At 37.0% G+C, this 19,639-nt stretch overlaps 1 protein-coding gene across 4 annotated transcripts in view; it reads right to left on the reverse strand.

The window, feature by feature from the left end:
• The window catches only part of LOC119577844, a 98,262-nt gene that overhangs the window by 26,645 nt on the left and 51,978 nt on the right, over positions 1–19,639 (reverse strand). For 2 of the 4 annotated variants that reach the window (XM_037925446.1, XM_037925444.1), the window contains exons 1-3: positions 4,974–5,080; positions 4,633–4,754; positions 2,050–2,083 (exon numbers count right to left, since the gene is read on the reverse strand). In XM_037925446.1, the coding sequence (XP_037781374.1) occupies positions 2,050–2,083; positions 4,633–4,746 (148 nt within the window). In that variant the 5' untranslated portion in view covers positions 4,747–4,754; positions 4,974–5,080. Of the gene's footprint in view, positions 1–2,049; positions 2,084–4,632; positions 4,755–4,973; positions 5,081–19,639 lie in introns of those variants that run through there. The other 2 variants (XM_037925447.1, XM_037925445.1) reach the window with 1 other exon arrangement.

Consider the following 19,639-nt stretch of genomic DNA (forward strand, 5'->3'; position numbering starts at 1 on the left):
GCAAAACACACACACGCACAATATGAATATATATATATATATATATATATATATATATATATATATATATATATATATATATAGTTAAACACACATACATATATGTATATATATATATAAATATAAATAATATATAATTATAGATATATATATATATTATATATATATATATTTATATATATCATTCTAGTGCTCTGTTTCTCCATGACACCTATCACCACATTTATACTGGACTGAGGGCCATTTCCAGAGATGTCTGCCACAAATACAAGGGAAAAAACCTGTCAGGGTGATTTCCCCTTGTCTTTCCTGACATACAAATCACGCATATATAAATGTATGTGTGTAAACACACACACATTTATATATATGTGTGTGCACATATATACACACACACATACATATGTATACATATAAAGAAATAAATAGATAAATGTACTTATGTATATACATACATATAGAAATTAATAGATAGGGGGAGAAAGACATAGAGAAAGAAAGAGGAAGGTATACTGTATATGCCATAAATGAATATATAGGCGTGTGTGTATCACAAATATATGCATGTATATGAGAAACAATCATTATACGACTTACTTCAGTTAATACAGTGTCACTGAGGGCAGAGAATCGCGTGCTGGTCACCCTGCACGTGTACCGTGTGCGACCCTGTGCACTCAGCCGCCGCACCATCAGGTCGCCGGTGGTTGAGATCTAAATGCAAAACATTTTTATACTATGATATGCATCTGTCATATGGATTATCCGCTCAAGATTGGTTACTCACTTCCAACGAATATACTGTCTTATATATATTTCCACCCTGCTCTGCTTGAGTTATACAATAACAGTAGAATATTGTAAAGAAATGTTGGAATTACCTGATAAATGGCGTTGCCAGAAATCCTCTCATTATTGAGGAACCATTCCCGAGTGACGTTGTGGCCCTGCGAGCGGCAAGGCAACGTCACGGAGTCACCTACATGGCCCATGGCCGCGGGGGAGTGTTGGTAGATGCGAGGCAGAGCGTTAACGAGGGCGCCCAGGCGGCACGTGGGGCCTTCCTCCAGTGTCTCGCTTTCGTCGCCTGTTCTCGTACCAGGGGAAATACTTATTATTTCCACTGTAGCGTTCGCACCTTTATCTACATTCTGTAGTAGGGATATTGCATAGGTATTGTTAATTGTTCATTAACAGTGAAGTGGACTTACCTACGATAACTACAGTAAAAAGACGAGAGTAAGACTTCTGACTCCGTGGTGCTCTTACCTCCAACTTGTATGTCGCCTGTGTAAGGATTTGAAAAAATAAGTTTAATGTATAGGCAATTGCATATTTTCAAGTATGGTTAGGATGATTCTATTTTTGATTCTAACAGACCTGGTGTTGGTCGGAGATGCAATCCAAATAGACGACGGAGGAGATTTGCAGGACGGAGGCGGACGTGGACGCCGTTGAGGACAGCTCCTCCAAACCCAGCATGTTGGTCGCCTCTTCCAGAAGCTCTTGGGGCGTGGAACCTACCTCGACCTGGGCACCCTATATTAGTATTACCAAACTCGTTATTTCCCCTTTATCTTAGTATGAAAATATAATTAAAATTCAACCATATGCTCATACACACACATATATATGTATATATATTCTATTTATTATTATTATTATTATTTTATGGAAATTATATACTACGAGAATGGCACTGTAGGTCTAAGTTTCAGGTCGCGAACATTTATGTGTTTGTTGACCTCTCGGTGCAGTGGCATGCCGTCCTTGTACCACGTGAGGACAGAGCCTGTGGGGGCGACCACCTCACACTGAAGGCGAGCGTCCTGACTACGCCGAACACCCGCCACCCGCGGTGAGCACTCGCTCGTCCACAGCACTTCGTCCCTCTCTTCCTCGTGCGCCGCCCCCGCTTCTCTCTGTAGGTAATTATCACGAAACATTGTTTGATTTCATAGCAGTAGTTACAAATGTTTTTTTTTTTTCTTTTTATGTGGGATCCATAAGAATTACAGAACAAACATATATATGAATAATATAACTTACTTGCTTCTGTTTTCAAAGGCGACTGATCAAAGATCTGAAAAATGAAGGAAAAAAATGTCCGTCAACAATATATAGGTCATGATTCTATTTACATGCAAAAATCTCGAATGCGTCCTCGCACAAAAACTGACAATATGTAATCATGTAAATAGCGATGCACTCGTATTCTCATCCAGCTGTTGGTGAGGGGCAATATCACTGAACATACCTGTGATCGGTAAAACTCGCAAAGTCTTCAAAATGTACCCTGTTCATAATTGAAGGCTAAGCATGTATTGTGATGCCTAACCAACTGAACAATATAACATACAGTTACATCAGTTACTTAATACACATAATCATCTGACAATCAACATTCATCTTTAGCTGAAATCTAGTACTTGTGTACTTATAGCTAACATCATTGACACATTATGAATTCAGGACTTACATATTTTTTCTTTCTTGATATACTTCTTTAATAGCCCCGATTTGAAGGGTCAATGCAATTTTGCATATAAAAGCTGCCAGGTGTCTTATAGACATACTCAGCCTACCCAAAAACCAAAGTCTTTCTTAAACCCGTGTCCCTCCTACAACTGAATAGTTGATATTTGTTATGGAAAAATCCAAATTTCCGCCAGATAGATTGCAACCCTTCAGAGTCGTTCTTCCCGGGTGGCATAAAGGTAACTTTTTTTTTCTTTTTTATCATTCGCTATCCAAGATAACCCGAGATTCGCCTAAGCCACCCAAAAGCTGTGCACTGTGTGAAGCTTGGAATTAGTCGTAGATAGAATAGCTATGATGTATTGTATAGGGTAAACAGTGAATAAAAGAATATGAGATCTTATTTTGGTGGGGGAAAATTTGAGTCAAACCTGAAATTGTGTTCATTCTCTAACAGAAGGGGTATGCTGTTTGGCTGTTAAGTTAGCTAAAGAAGAGAGATCAACGTCGCGTGTGCTGGGCAGTTCACTTGGTCTGATGGGTTGTAAAAGGCGGCACTGTAATATGTAGTGAATAAGAGGCTCTGATGTTACCTCCTGGCAATGCAGGCAATCTCGTGGGACTCCATTTCCCAGTTGCATCTAAAACCCAATTGCAATCTGTGTATGAAAACAGCGTCCCTTCGTAATAAAGACCTTAGGATAGTAACCTGCCCGTAATCTGATGTTGCCTTATACCAACGTGCAGAAGGTGTTCCTGCGTAAACCCAAACTTGATGTATCCGTGAGATGTGGTAGGTGGTACGATTTGCTAAAAGCTTGATCTGGCTGATACTGGGCTTGATGTTGCTGCTGGCCTTTGCTGCTATGTCTGCCTGGTCACTTTATGGTATGGCCAACATGGCTTGGTATCCAGATGAAAGTTATGGACTTGCCCTGGATGGTTAACTGTTGTAATTTGAAAAGAATTGTCGTCATGAGGTGTATATATCATGATGACTGGATCACTGCAAAGTATGTAGAGCTGAGAGTGAATCAGAGAAAAGGCAGATGTTGGATTGACTGAGATGAATAGCATATGTGAGAACTGTCTTTATGGCAAACAGGTCTGCTTGTAAGGTTGATGCACCATTGCTGCTTCTGCTATATACATAGTCATTGTAGGTAAATGCAGATCCTGCCTCTCCAGACTGTTGGCTAGACGGAGCCATCTGTAAAGATGGCAGCTGTATCGGTGTGACTGGCTGGGGAGAGACACTTTTTCCCTGGTTCTGGTGAAACCCCGTCTGTAAGCAAAGAGCCTTAGCATATCCAAGACAAAGTGCATGCAAGACAAAGGAAACTGGAAGTGGGTCCCATGGTGGACATGGACTGAACTGTCTGTGTGGAGCATCAACTCCTCTGGCTTTAATTGTGGGCAACAGGTCTAGTATCTCTACAGAATTACAGATTTCTATAGAGACATTCTATTTTAACTGTGCCACCTGAGTTTTGGACTGGGTGGAGTCTGTAAATGAATGTGTTGTCTGAGGGTAGTCATGAAGGAAGACCTATTGTGAGAGGAGATATTCTTGGTGACACGACCAGCAACAATTTGTTGTATCCTTGTCTTGAGGGATAGTAGGCTCGACTCTAAGCGAATGTTAAGAAGCCAAGTCCATCGTGGAGTGTAGCAGCACGACCCAACAACCTGAAGTTCAGTGTAGTTTCCCAGGTTGGGTCACATCAGATCCAAAGCTATGTACGCGCTCATTGGACATTGGGCTCCCCTCGTTCCCTGCGCGTTTACACAGCGTCCGTGTACTTAAGCCGTAGAATCCAAAACGAAATAAGCATTCCATGATCCTCCAGCAGAACAAGACAACAGCAGCAGCTACACAAGGACTGCCCAGTCTTTAGCAGACTGGAGAGCCTGTCGGCTCCCCCGCTGATCTCTGACTTCACCTTCAGCACCCAACCATACCTGTGGGTACTCACACCCACAACAAACACTCCCCAAAGAGATAAGACTCCAGTACTACAAGATAGTAGATGCACAATCATCCATCTACTATAGGAGCTCCTAGAACTATACTCATAAGTATATTTTGAATTACTTCTTGGGTAGCCTGGAGTAGTCATGCCACATGCACGACTAGCAAATGTAACAAAAAACCTTTGGCAGTCGCAGATGCACATCGAATGGGACGTGGAGGCTGGATCCTCGAGCTGCCCAGTCACGGGATGCCATTGCCATCAGGCTGACCGCCAATAGGAGGACTCGGATCATTGTTTATGCTGGGAAAAAGGACAAAGAGAATGGTAAACACATGCTACTTCCTGTGGTTGGTTACATCAGATGTTAGATATTTCAATTTAAGATTATAACAGATAAGACATAGACTACAACAGTTAGAAAAAATCTAAGGTAAGGAAAATGTTTTATGGACAGATATAATAGGATTATGGTCCCAAAGACTTCTTTCCCTCAGAATCCACCAGGCAATGCAGACGCACCTTTCCGAGCAAATTAAGGCAAAGTAGCTGTGTGTGCTGGAAACCCGATCTTCTTCGGGATGGAAGGAACACTGTGGACTTCCTGTGATGCTCTTCGTCTTTTAAAGCTCGAATGGAATCCCTGGATAGCAATTTTCTAATGAGGCAATTCACACGGTTTCACAAGATGATAGTCATTATGTGCAGATAACCTAGAATGTTGGTCTTTGCTTGCAATGAACTAATATTTTCAACTTCATCAACTTGCATTCACTGCAGTTTATTTATATGTTTCATTTTCCCTAAAAGTGTGTGGTTGCACTTGTGAGCCCATGCATATGTAATATATATACATATATATATATTATATATCTTTTTATATTATGTATATTCTTGTGTATATATATAAACACACAATATGTATATATATATATATATATTATATATATATATATATAATATATATATATAATATATTATATATTACTTAATCGCACAGTCACACACTTACACGCAAAGACAACACACACCACATGTATAATATATATTTATTTATATAAAAATATATACTTTATATATTTATAAATATAAACATCAATATATATATATGTTTTTATATATATATATAATATATATATTATATATATATTTTTGTATATATTTTATATAAAATATAAAATTTTATATATATATATATATATAATATTATATATATAATATATAATATATGTTTCCATGGGTGGCCACGAGGAGGGCACTGCAGAAGTCTGGATGATGAAGAGGCAGGGGATGCTTATGCAGAGATACTCCTTTTTCGCACTAGGCTAGCCAGCGGTGGCAGCTGAAAGCGAGAAAAGCATTCAAGCACTTAACACATCTAGTCTACCACACTGTCACTTCACCAAACCCCGAGCAGGAAGCACCCATAATTTCATAAAATGTATATATATATGGGTATGTGTGTGTATACATATACATATACAAATATATATGTGAATACTTTCATATGAATCACATGTATATATATATATATATATATATATATATATATATATATATATATATATATATATATGTATGTATGTATATACATATACATGTGTGTATACAAGTTCTAGTTATATAACATATATAATATATATACATACACATTTACATATATGTAATTATATATAAAATATTTTATAATATATATATATATATATTCTTACATATGTATTATATGAAAGTATATAACTTTAACTACACACACACAGGGTAGATTTTATACATACATATATATATTGTGTGTATATATATATATAAATATATATAAAATATATATATATATATATATATATGTTTAATATATTATATATTGTGTGTGTGGTGTGTGTGTGTGGGGTGTGTGTGTGTGTTTTGCATATTTGTACAGAGTATGTTATGCATTTTATATATATACATATATATGTATATATATATACCCTAATTTATATATATACATATATGTATTTATATATGTATATATAAAATTTTATTCATGTATTATATACACATATGAAAGATGGAATAATGCAATGCTGCATTGATATAGATATATAACAATCCTCCCTGACCGGGCCTCGAACTTAGGTTACTCCAAATAAGAAACCAAACATACCACACAACCAACCAAAAAGAGTGTGCACACACGACATACATCTGTGCCTCCAGTGTCTCCTGCAAGAAGAAGTTCTGCCTTAAAAATCAGGCCTTCTCGAATGGACTCCTTAGCTGTTTTCAAGTGTTTAGGCTTGAAGGAGTCCCCCAGAGCTGTAGGGTCCATCAGGCTTTTGATACTGAACATTGATCAGATATAGCTTTTATCGAACATTTTGGCACACTGAGTGGACCTGAAAATTGCCACAAAACCCAAACTATGGTTGGTACCAACAGACCTCAGCGCCCCAGAAAACCCTGTAGTTCTAAAGGATCCTCGTTCACTATACAGCCAGAAATAGGTTTGGAGCACTATCCAGGGCCAATAGGGGGGACCTAGGAAGTTCCCGGAAAGAGGTGGAAAAAAATGAGGGAAGAACTCCCCAACCAAAGGGGGAAATGAACATCCGTGCCAGCTTGACACGCGGATCCCCCAAACTCCCCCAGAACATGGAATGTCTTGTTTTTGAAAACGTCTGCCAAGACCCCGTGATTTTTGGTGTAGAACACCTTCATTGATTTGCAAATTGGTGGAAATAACAGCTTAAAAATATGAACCCAAAAACGTTTCAAATCTCACTGAAATTTAATCCACACGGGAAAAGTGACCTCCATATTGGGTTGGGGGAAAGGTCCATCTTTTCCACTTTACCGTAGTAGTGTTAAGCTGCTAACAGGTTCATTTTGAGGGGATGCACCCCCAACTCTCAACTACTCAATTCCCTTTAAAAGCAAGGGGAAAAGGAAAATCCTCCTCAAGGACCGATATTCCAAAATCCAATTGGATTTTCGTGGCAGAAGCATTATTCGTAAAAAAACCGAGGCGAGTGGAACCCATCCGGTTGAACATCAAAAAAAGAAATTTCAGGAAGGGGGGGGACGAAGTCCGAAGCTTGGTCAGATGAAAAAAGGGAAAAGGATAAAGCCCCTGACGTCAAAATGACACATGACTAACAGAAGTTTAGAACCATGAATACAAACAAATGTTGGAGGGGATCCTAGATATATCACAATATTCAAGTCGGGTATCAAGAAAATAACACGGAAGGCAGATAGACAAAATTTAAAAGTGAAAAATACAGTGTTGAAAATTTGCTGGGACATGGAAGTCCTGACGCAGATAGTTTTTCGAATAAGTGAAGAGAAATTATAATTATATTCATGATAATTGCTAAGGGTGTGACCGGAAGGGCCCCCATAGCGGGATAAAAGAACGGGTCGAGACAGACCAACGGAGGAGTAGGAGTTTGGAGTTGGTCTTGAAAGTCATTCCTGGTAGCACCTTGCAGCCATGTCACTTGGTGGCATTTTTGGGTAAGCCCTATTGAAGCATTTAAGTGTTTCTTTTTAAAGGGGGGAACATGGTGGACGGGAATGTGCTATGGAAAATTGTTTTTAAAGTAGTTTATAAGTATTTCTTGATTGATGTATGACTATATAAAGGACCAAAAATTGTATTTGACTAAGTTCATTTTAAAATTAATAATTATATATGGAATAATTATAGATTTGATTGTCAAGTTTGAAGAATGATAAAATTTGAAGACATATAGATTTGAATTCTAAGTGTAATGATATAATGAGTTAGCAAGAGAGAAAAGGAATTAATGATTTACTTTTACGAGATCTCAGCTCTACGGAAGTGTGACTAACATGAGGATGATTGTTAATTTCCGGTAGAGCGTAAGAATAAGTTTGTGTTTTGGATGTAATCATTAAGTAATTCCTAGAATAAGTTTGTTTGAGTTAATTGCGGCTTAGCAATATTAATTCAGTATTATGATTGCTTGATTAAGCACAAGACATTTTATGTCCCTTTTCAGAATGAACTCATTTACTTTTTGATGGAAATAATCTTGATTTTAAGTTAGTAATTGTGTAAAGACATTAACTTAGATTCTAAATTGCTTGGTATAAGTAATTCATCTTGCCTAAAAATAATTCCACTAATTTTTTGTATTTCAATTTGCTTACAAAAATTTTTATGATTTCAATCATTGTATGTGAAGAAAGGGAAATTTTTTTATTAAAATGCTTACATCTATTTTAAACATTGACATTGGTTAATTAATAACAGCTTGCTTAAATTTATATTATGCAGTTTGTATGTTAAACATTAGAGAAAAGTGGCAAGTTTTTTGTTAATTTAAAAGATGGAAAATTAAATATGGAAAATTTTTTGTTTTGAATTATAATAAACTCAGATTTATTTATTGGTAAAAATTTATGTGATTGATTTTTAATTTTTACTATATAAAATACTTTACAGTTAAAAAATTATTTGTAATTCTCTAATAGTTGTGAATTTTCCCTTTTACTTTGTCAAAACAATTAAATACAATTTAAAAGAGAAAGATCTGTGAGAAAAATAGACTAGTATAACATTAAGATTATATCAGAATTGAGGAGATAATATATTATTTTGATCAAAAAGGCAACCGGGATATCCTGTCTGGGGTTGATCTTGGGCATCACCCCAGGTGGATGCAACTGTGGTTCCCAAATCCCCTGTGGGGATGAGTAAACCCCCACTCCTATCCTAGCTCCGTCAGTTGTTCCCCAACGGGGCCCAAACACCCACAGTACCCCTCCCCCGATGACAGGGGTTTTATTTTGAAAAGGGACGGAAATGTCAGCTTCCAAAACCACCATAACCCCATGGGGCTGGATTGGGTAGGAACCAGTCGTATCCCACGCCGGGGGGCTAAAAACTCCACCCTTTCTAAGCCCCCACTCTCCAAGATCCTCCACAGTTAATCCCAAAGGGCCCCAAGTACCCCAATTTTATGGGTGGTAAAAAGGCACTGTGGAAGTCTTGATGGAGAGGCTATACTAGCATGGAAGGGTTTCCCTGATGCTCCCTTTTTTTTTTCGTTAGGCTAGCCAGCAGTGGAGCTGAAAGTGAGAAGGTATCAAACATTTTTCAAAATTTAAAGCTACCCCATACCCTAAGCATAAGCACGCAAACAAAAATTTAATCGAGTATAAATTTGCCAATAGATTTATTACTTATATGGGACACTAATATGTGTGTAATATATATATACAACAACATAATATAGAAAGAAATAGTACAAAAACATACAGCTAAAATATGTCTGGTAATATAAAGGGATATAAAATAAAGTTATAATTCCAGACTGACTATGAAATGATCTTCGACCCCCGACATAAGGGGAAAATGCAGAGAAAAAAATTTGCTGAAAAAAAAGATTTAGTGGAATAATGTGAACGATAGTTATTTATTAGTTATATTAAATAACATCAAAAAATATGAATATAATTAATCGTATTCCTGCAAAAGTTTCAAGAGCATAAACTTGTAAATGAAAGACAACACACAGCACACACTTTACATATGTGTGTGTATATATATTCAATAATATATATATTAAAATATATATATATATATATATAATATATAAATATATATATTTTATATATATATATATATATATATATATATTATATATATATATAAAATTATATATATACATACACACAAAACCCACACAGTATATAAATAGTGTGTGTGTGTGTGTGTGCGGGTGATTTAAGGAAATATCTTGTGTCATTGATACATGCACTCCGATGTTATGAGTTGTTAGTGTCTCCAATCAGCCATTGCGTAGTGTCTAACTTGGGTCTTAGATTAGCCTTCATTGTTTCTGTAAAAGTAATATCCTGTAGAAAATCAGTAGAACGTCATAAACGTTTCAGAATGTTTCTTTTATATATATATATAAAACTCACGATTATACTGAACAAATTTCCAAAACAAGTGAATTGTAGCCACACCTCTTAAGGTTACATGGATAACAATAAAAGTCGCTCTTCCGTGATAGGTTGCTTCCTTAAATCATAATAGACACACATGTGGGGATGGAGATATATATATACATATACATATATATATGCAGATACACACACATACATATATAATACACATATGTTTTTGTGTGCATGTGTGTTTGGATGTGTGTTTATGTGTTTGTGTGTGTGTGTTCGTGTGTTTGAGTGCGTGTCTGTGCCTGTGTGTGTACACACATAGACACTCAGGTGGCATCAATATTGTTTTTAAATTTGTACATTTTCATCCATAACAAAAAAAATTAAAATGTTTTTCAACTACCCGAGGCCCTGGCCGACGGAGGCAGAACCTTTTTGACCAGTCTTCTTGCAGAAAAAGGGACGCCCTCCAAGCGGCCTGTTCCGAAACCTTTCCCCTTGGGTAAGCGTTCATGTCGACAAAATTTTTCTAGTCCGTCGCAAAACAAGTGCGCCCCCGTGACCAAAAGAAAAATGTAACTGGGGGAAAAAAAAAGGGGACCGGGAAATTTTGCCAAATTGTAATTATATTTTAAAACCCACTGTTTTTTTTGTAAATACAATACACTAAAAAAAGTACCTTTCTGGAAGAAAATACCCTAGCCTATAATGCCACAACCATACCCAACAAAAACCACACAAAACCCCAACACGCTCCACACACGCTCACAACACAAAACGCATCGACAGCACAATGATATAAAACACCAAACCACACACAGCCCCCGCGCGCTCATAATAAAATTTTATGTGAGTATATTTTTAAAATTTTAAATAATGGGTTATAGTATATTACCGGCGCCCGCATGCCAATGTATTAGTATATATCAAAACATAGCAGCATAATATATATATATATTATATATATATATATTTATAATAATTATATATATGCACCAAACCAAAAACACTATATAATCTATATATGTGTACATATATTATATAGGATAATATAAAATATGTATATTTTCAAATTACTATACATAACAGACCCATAATATATAATTATTTTAAAATTATATTATTAATATATATATAATATATAATATATTTTTAATAAATATATATATATATATATTATATTAAAAACATTATATACATTTTTTACATATAATATTTGGCTAAATACAAAACACTCTTCCGTGCTGATAAAAATGGAAAAAAAACCCAATAAAAAAACTGATTTTTTGAAAATGGGACTACAGTTTCAAAACCCACCGGGATTCCATCTTAGGTCTGAAGGGGAAAGGGAGGGGAGGGGGTAAAAAAAAGGAGAGAGGAGAGAAACGCGGGAACACGGGGGGGTGAGGACAGACGAAGGGAAAGCAAGGAAGGTAAATCGGGTCGGAGATGGGGCGGACTATGCGCCGGTGGCCGGCATACGGTAAAGGGGGAGATAGGGGAAGGAAGGGGCTGTCACGGGAAAAAAACCGCTTTTCAATAAAATTAGGCAGCGCTTTAAAAAGGAAATTCCACCGTTGCGGGAGGGACATCGCGGAGGAAACAAACCGCGCTGTGACCATTTTCATCTGTGGCCAGTTTCCCACTGATGCAAAAGGGGGGCGTTATTGTTGGCCCCCCCTGGTATAGCGTCTTAGTTGGACGACGTTTGGGTAAGACTGGCGCCTTTTTTCGCCAAATTACTGCTTGCAAGGGGGCACAAAAACAGAAAGGGTGCCCCCCTTTGCGGAAAAAGGAGGGCTATAGGGGGACCCGGTTGCGAGGAGAGGTTCACCGGGCGAAAGTAGCTTAGTTGAGAGGGTGAAGAGGCGAGGGAAAAGAAATTTCTCAGGGTGGGAGGCTGGGGACGGGCAAATAGGAGTAAATTTAGGAGGAGAGTCGTGATAAAAGGTACCCCGCGCCCGGATACGCGGCATCGAGAACATGCCCAGGGTACCCTTTTTGGAGAAAGAGCGCAAAGGAAGACGTCTCCATCCAGTACGGGGTCACAAAAATGCGAAAGGGGGCGAAGGAAAAGCGAGTGGAAAACCTCCCCTTTTACATGGAGGGGTGGTATGAGAAGAAGTGTATGTACATACCCCTATGCATGGGTTTCCTTATATGGAGAAGGGAAGTGGTCAGCAGAGCGATGGACTAAGGGTCCAAGAAAAGGGGGCCTTTTCAACCCCCCTTCCACCTTGAAACAGGGAAGGAGAGAGAGAGTTCAGCTGCATCAGGAAACCCGGAAAAAGAGCAGGGGAGAGCCAGAGAGCAAAAACTCTCGACATACCTCAGCCAATGAGGCCCGAATGGGGAGGAAGGAGAAGCTCAGCTCGAAGAATTCCCGAACAGGTTTTTCCCCGGGCTGGGGGAAAGGGGGAGCCCATGGGAACACCGAAAAATTTAGAGTAGAACGACCTTCAAAGGAAAAAGGAAATTTGACTCCAACACAGACAATAGTGGGGAAGACGTCGGTTTGGGGAGGGAACGAGGACCTCGCGGGGGGTTCCCCTTGGGGGAAACCAGGACACACAAGCGGACCTTGGTGAAAAGGGAGTCAAAGCCAAACCCCTCATGGTCACCGTGAAGCTCCACAACGCGGGAATGAAGTCTGAGAGGGCGCAGGTGAGCGGGGAGAAGGGCCAAAAAGGGGATGAGACACTTTTGTATTGTGGTTTTTTCTTCCCTATTTGTGTCTAGTAAATGATAAAAGTTATATGAATGAAAAAAAAATCATTTTGACATGCTATATATAATATAAATATATGTATAAAATTTTATTTACATATATATATAATAATATATATAATATATAAAATATGTGTGGTGTGTGTGTGTGTGTGTGTGTGTGTGTGTGTGTGTGTAAATATGTGTGGTAAAAATTATATATATTATATAAAAAATAAAAATTTATAAATTTTTATATTTTTAGTCAATTTTTAAAAAATTCTACTGCGACTGTGGAAAAAAAATATTTACATACAGGTTTGAAGGGAATGAGTCAATATAACTTTCTAAATTTTTTTTGTGTTTTGTAATGCAAATAAATAACAAACTCAATATTTTATTTCTACCCTATAATACTGCAAAAGCGCCCGAAAGTACATTTATATGCGAGCAGCTGCTATCAATTAAAAACCTTAAGTTTTCCCGAGAGAAGGAAACCTGAACTTTGTTCATTACCTGAGTTCCTCTAATTAAGAGGAAATAAAGGAAATTAAATTTTTAAAGCGTTCCTCTAATTCTTTCTCTTAAACCCCTTGGGTTTCCGGGCAAAAACATAAATTTATAAAGCTATAAGTGGAGTACCATCAGTCATAAAGCGGGGTAACCCAGAGAGTCAGTTTCGAAGCGGGTCTTCCCCCTCATCTGGAGTCCGTTCGATGGTCATTACTAATCCCCATCGGGAAATATATATTCATACTATAGTAAAAACACTCATGACTAGCACACATTCATGAAAACCCCAAACACGCACAACATGAATTATATAATATATATTTTTATATATTTTAAAATTTATATATAATATAATAATATATGTACACATAGAAAAACACACAAAAATATGTATGTATATAAAAACGAAAAAGTAAAAAATATATTATTATAAAATTTATATATATATATATATATATATATATATTATATTCTATGCTCTTTTTCTCCATGACACCTTTTCACCTTTTTTATACGGGGACTGGGGGCCCTTTCCAGAGTGTCTGCCAAAAATAAAGGAAAAAAAACCTGTCGGGTTTTTCCCCTTGTCTTTCCGACATACACATCACAATTTTAAAAATGTATTGTGTACACCACCACACACTTTTTTTACATATATGTGTGACTATTATACAACAACAACATATTTTAAATAAAGGGAATAAATAGATAATGATTATGTATATACATGCTATAAAATTAAAAAGATAGGGGGGGAAAGACTACGAAAAAAAAGGAAAGGGGTTTCGAAAATGACATTTACCATTTGTATGCATATCAGCACACACACCACACACAATTAAATTTAAAATTAGGCTGGGGGGTAACACATATGATTTTATCAAAACAATCATTTTCGACTTACTTCAGTTAAAACAGGTCACTGAGGGCAAGAACCCCCGTGCTGGGCACCTTTCAGTGTACCGTGGCGACCCGTGCACTCACCGCCCGCACCATCGGTCGCCGGGTTGAGTCTAAATGCAAAAAATTTTTATACTAGATATCATTTTCTATGGATTTTCGCTCAAGATTGTTTCTCCATCCAGCGAAATACCGTTTTATATATTTTTCCCTCCTGCTCTGTTGAGAATACATTTAAAAGTGGAAAATGTAAAAAAAGTTTGGATTACCTGATAAATGGCGTTGCCCGAAAACCCTTTTTATTTAGGAACCATTCCGAGTGACGTTTTGGCCCTGCGAGCGGAAGGGAACGTCACGGAGCCCCCCATGGCCCTGGCCGCGGGGGGGGTTGGGAGATGCGAGGGAGGCGTTAAAGAGGGCGCCCAGGGGGCAGTGGGCCTTCCCCCAGGTCTCGTTTTGTCGCCCGTTTTCTCCCGGGGATATACTTATTATTTCCACTTAGCGTTCGCACCTTATCTACATCTGTGTAGGGATTTGCATAGGGATTTTTAATTTTTATTAAAAGTAAGTAGATTACCTACGAAACTACGTAAAAAGACGAGAGTAAGACTTCGCCCCCGTGGGGCTCCACCTCCAACTTGTATGTCGCCTGGTAAGGATAAAAAGAAAAATTAATGTAAAAAGGGAATTGCATATTTCCAAGTATGGTTAGGATGATTCTGCTTCTGATGCTAACAGACCTGGTGTTGATCGGAGATGCAGTCCAAATAGACGACGGAGGAGACTTGCAGGACGGAGGCGGACGTAGACGCTGTTGAGGACAAGTCCCCCTCCAGACCCGCATTTGTCGCCCTTCCAAACTCTTGGGCGTGGCCCCTCCCTCGACCTTGGGAACCCCCTGTATTAAGTATTCCCAAACCTTTTTTCCCCCCTTTATCTTAGTATAAATTAATAAAAAAGTAATCCTTTCCATAAAATTTAGGTTTAAAAAATTTATTACTCGAAATGATTGTTTTTTTTATGTTTATTGACTCTCGGGCAGTGGCACCCCTTTTCCTTGTCCCACGTGAGGACAGACCCCTGTGGGGGCGACCATTCACACTGAAGGCGGCGTCCTGCCACGCCGAACACCCGCCACCCGCGGCGACACTCGCTCGTCCACAGCACTTCGTCCGCTCCTCCTCGCGCACCTCCCCCTTTCTCTTGTAGTTAAATTATCATGAAGACTTTGCTGTGAACCTTGATGGCTTCATGGCAATATTACAAATGGTTTTTCTGGGGGCCTAAGAACTACAAAAACAGAATTTTACTGAATAATAAAACTACTTGCTTTGTTTAAAAGGCGACTGGTCAAGATGATAAAAAAAGAAAAAAAAAAAAAAATAAAAAAAAAAAAATCTTCAACAATATTTGGCTTGATTTTACTTACCGAAAAAAATCTCGAATGCTCCTCGTACAAAAAATGACAACAGTAATCTGAAAATAGCGATGACTCGTATTCTTACCCAGGTGTTGCTGAGGGCTGATCATGAAATCATAGTGATCAAAAAAATAAAGGGATAAGCATAATTGTGTCCCCAAAACCAAAATGAACAGTGGTTTGGGCATCAGTTACATTTTTATTCAACTGAAAGGAAAATCTTTTAAATACCGTATAAACAGAAATAAACTTTCAAGAAATCGTTTTTTTAGCTGAAATCTAGTCTTTTGCCCCCAAACATCCGAATTTTAAGAATTAAAACTTACATATTTTCCCTTTCTTGATATCTTCTTTAATAGCCCCGACCGAAGAGATCAATGCTACTTTGCAAAAACGCTGCCAGTGTCTTATAAAATCTCACCTACCAAAACCCTTTAGGTCTCCTTACCAGTATCCCTCCCCCAAAGGTGAAGGTTTTGTATTTAGTAGGGAAAAATCTTTTTCCCGCCAGAAGGGTATCAAACACCTTTCAGAGTCACTCTAGCCGTCCCGGGTTTTTCGCTTAATTTCCAGAAAGTTGTTCCGGGTAAGTTGAAATTGTCGTAATAGAAATTTATGATGTTTTGTATGGGAAAGTGAATAAAGAATATATGGGAAATTTTTATCTAGGGGGGGGAAAATTTAAAAAACTTGAAAGTTTGTTCATTCTTAAGGGAAGGGGATGTTTTTGGCTGCAAAGCAGCTAAAGAAGAGAGAACAACGTCCCCGTCTTGGCGGTCCCCGGGTCTGATGGTTGAACGGGGCACGTAATATTATGAATTAGGGGCTTGTGTTACCTCCGGGCAATGCAGGCTCTCGTGGGACTCTCATCTATTTTCATTGCTCTATACCCAATCGCAATCTGATATGAAAACGCGTCCCTTCGTGAAAAAAAACTTTGGTTATTAACTCGCAAATGTAAAAAAAAACCTTTTGGCATCGCGATGCACATCGAAGGGGGACGTGGAGGCGGTCCTCGAGCTGCCCATCACGGGACCCATCCCATCAGCTGACCGCCAACGAAATCGGATCATTGTTTATGCGGGGAAAAAGGGCAAAGAGAATGGTAAACACTGGTATTCCTGTGGTTTTTTAATCGATGTAGTATTTTTATTTTAAAATTATAACGATAAACATAGACTAAAGCAGTAAGAAAAAAATCTAAGGTAAGGAAAAAGTTTTATGGGCAATATAATAGGATTATGGTCCCAAAAACCCCTTTCCCCCCAGAATCCACCAGGCAAAGCGATCACTTTTTCCCAGTAAAATTTAAAGGCAAAAGAGCTGGGTCTGGAAACCCGATTTCCTGGGATGGAAAGGAAAACTGTGGATTTTTTGTGATGCTCTTGTCTTTTTAAAGCTCGAATGGAAACCGGTTTTCCCCCGGATAGCGATTTTCTAAAGAGGCAATTCACGCGGTTTCACAAGATGATGCCATTTCTTGCAGATAACGGTTTTTGTTTGCAAAGAATTTTTGCTCTTTTCTCGCAAAGAAATTATTTTCGACGTTTTCCTTTCCCAGAAAAAATGTGGGTTTCACCGAATATATATTATTTAAAATTATATAATATATTATATATATAATATATAATATAAAAAAATTTATATACATATATTCTTATATTATCTTAATATATAATATTTTAAAAAATCATAATTATATAAATAAAAATTAATTATATATATATATTTATAAATTATATATATAATACCCATAAGTGGTGTATACAACATTACATATGATCCCCACACACACACCACCCACACACACACACATACATTTTTATAATAATATATAATTATAATATATATATTATATATATATATATAACATATATAATTTTAAATATTTAATATATATTATATATTTTAAAATTATTATATATAAATTAAATAAAATTTTTCATATGTATTTTGTAATATATATATATATATTAATATTATATATATATTATAATATATATAATATAAAATTTTATATTTTTTAAAAAGGGCCCCGGGGTGGCCGAAGGGTTAGAGCGCGGACTCAAGACTTCCGACGGAGTCTGAATTCGGAGTTCGAGTCACCACCGACGCGTTTTTCCCTTGGGCAATAACTTCACCTTTATTGCCTACTAGCCACGGGGTGGCCAAGCCAGCCAAGTCAATCTGGCCAACCCGGGGAAAAATAGAGAAATAATTACAAAGGAAACCCCGGCACTCTCCGGGGAAAGGAAACGGGGGGACCCTACCACTACTCACTCAAGAGCACCAAAACATGAAAGCTAAAATTTAGACCCTGTTGTGACCACGGCGGCTCAGACTGAACCTCCCTTTAAAAAAAAAAAAAAAAAAAAAAAAAAAAAATATATATATAAAAATATTATATATATATATATATATATATATATATATTATTTATTATTAATATTATATATATATTATAAGTATATATGTATGATTTTATACATTTGTGGTGTGTGGTAAGTCTAGTTTATTACCTACATTAATACTTGTAAGTATTATACAATTTACTATTAATATAAAAATATATAAAATATTATATATATATAATAATGTATATATATATATATATATATTATTATATTATATATATATATATTAATATGTTTATATAATTTTTAATCAAACCCCCCAAAAAAAAACACACACATATATATGTTATACATACAGCAAATATATGTGTATAATATACATATATATATATAATTAATATATATAATATAATATATAATATATATTGTATATATATATACACACCACACAACACATATATATTTTATATTATATTTTTTAATAATATATATATTATTATAATAATATATATTATATATTGTGTATATTATATATTATTATTTATTATTATATATAATTTTGTAAAAAATTTTTATATATTAATTTTTTATTAAAATTTTATATATATATTATGTGTGTGTGTGGGGTGTGTGTGTGGGTGTGTGTGTGTGTGTGTGTGTTTATGTACATATGGTACGTATGTTGCATTTATATATATGTTTATTTATCGTAAGTTATATATTATTTTATTGAATTATGATATAAAAAATGCATGCCCATTGATATAAGAATAACAACCCCCCCTGACCGGGCCCCTTGAACCTAGGGGCACTCCAGGGGAAGAAAAAGGAGGCCAGTCTAAAACCCATTGCCCAAAGACCCACTAAAAGGATGTGCAACTAGGATCTAAATAGCTCCATACACATTTTCCTATCACTCAAACGAGTAAGGAAGCGATGTTTTACAACACTCCCTGTGGGCACCCCACAGCCATCCCCCCCCACTGGCGGAGGTTTTATCTTGGGGAAAGGGTGGGAAAAGGGCCGCCCCCCAAAACCACACATTAAATCTAGGGGGGCTGTGGGACAGGGTTGGTATGGGAAACCCTGACTGTCCCCACGCCGGGGCTAGACTTTTTACTTTTTGAGCCTCCCACTATCCAAATTCTCCACAGTTAAGCCAAGGGCCACAAGTCCCCAGTTTTCATGGATGGGGGCAGTGGAGTCTTAGGGAAGCTATGAATGGGGGGCTTACCATGAAATGCTTTTTTTTGCATCAGGCTAGCTGCAGTGAGTTGAAAGTGTCACATCACCCTTTCATGTGTCTAAACTTGGGTCATGATTTCCTTCATTGTTTCTGTGAAATTAAAGTCCTGTAGAAAAAACACTAAACGTCTAAAAAGGTTTTT

The sequence above is a fragment of the Penaeus monodon genome, chromosome 10, assembly GCF_015228065.2.
Source record: "Penaeus monodon isolate SGIC_2016 chromosome 10, NSTDA_Pmon_1, whole genome shotgun sequence".
NCBI lineage: Eukaryota > Metazoa > Arthropoda > Malacostraca > Decapoda > Penaeidae > Penaeus > Penaeus monodon.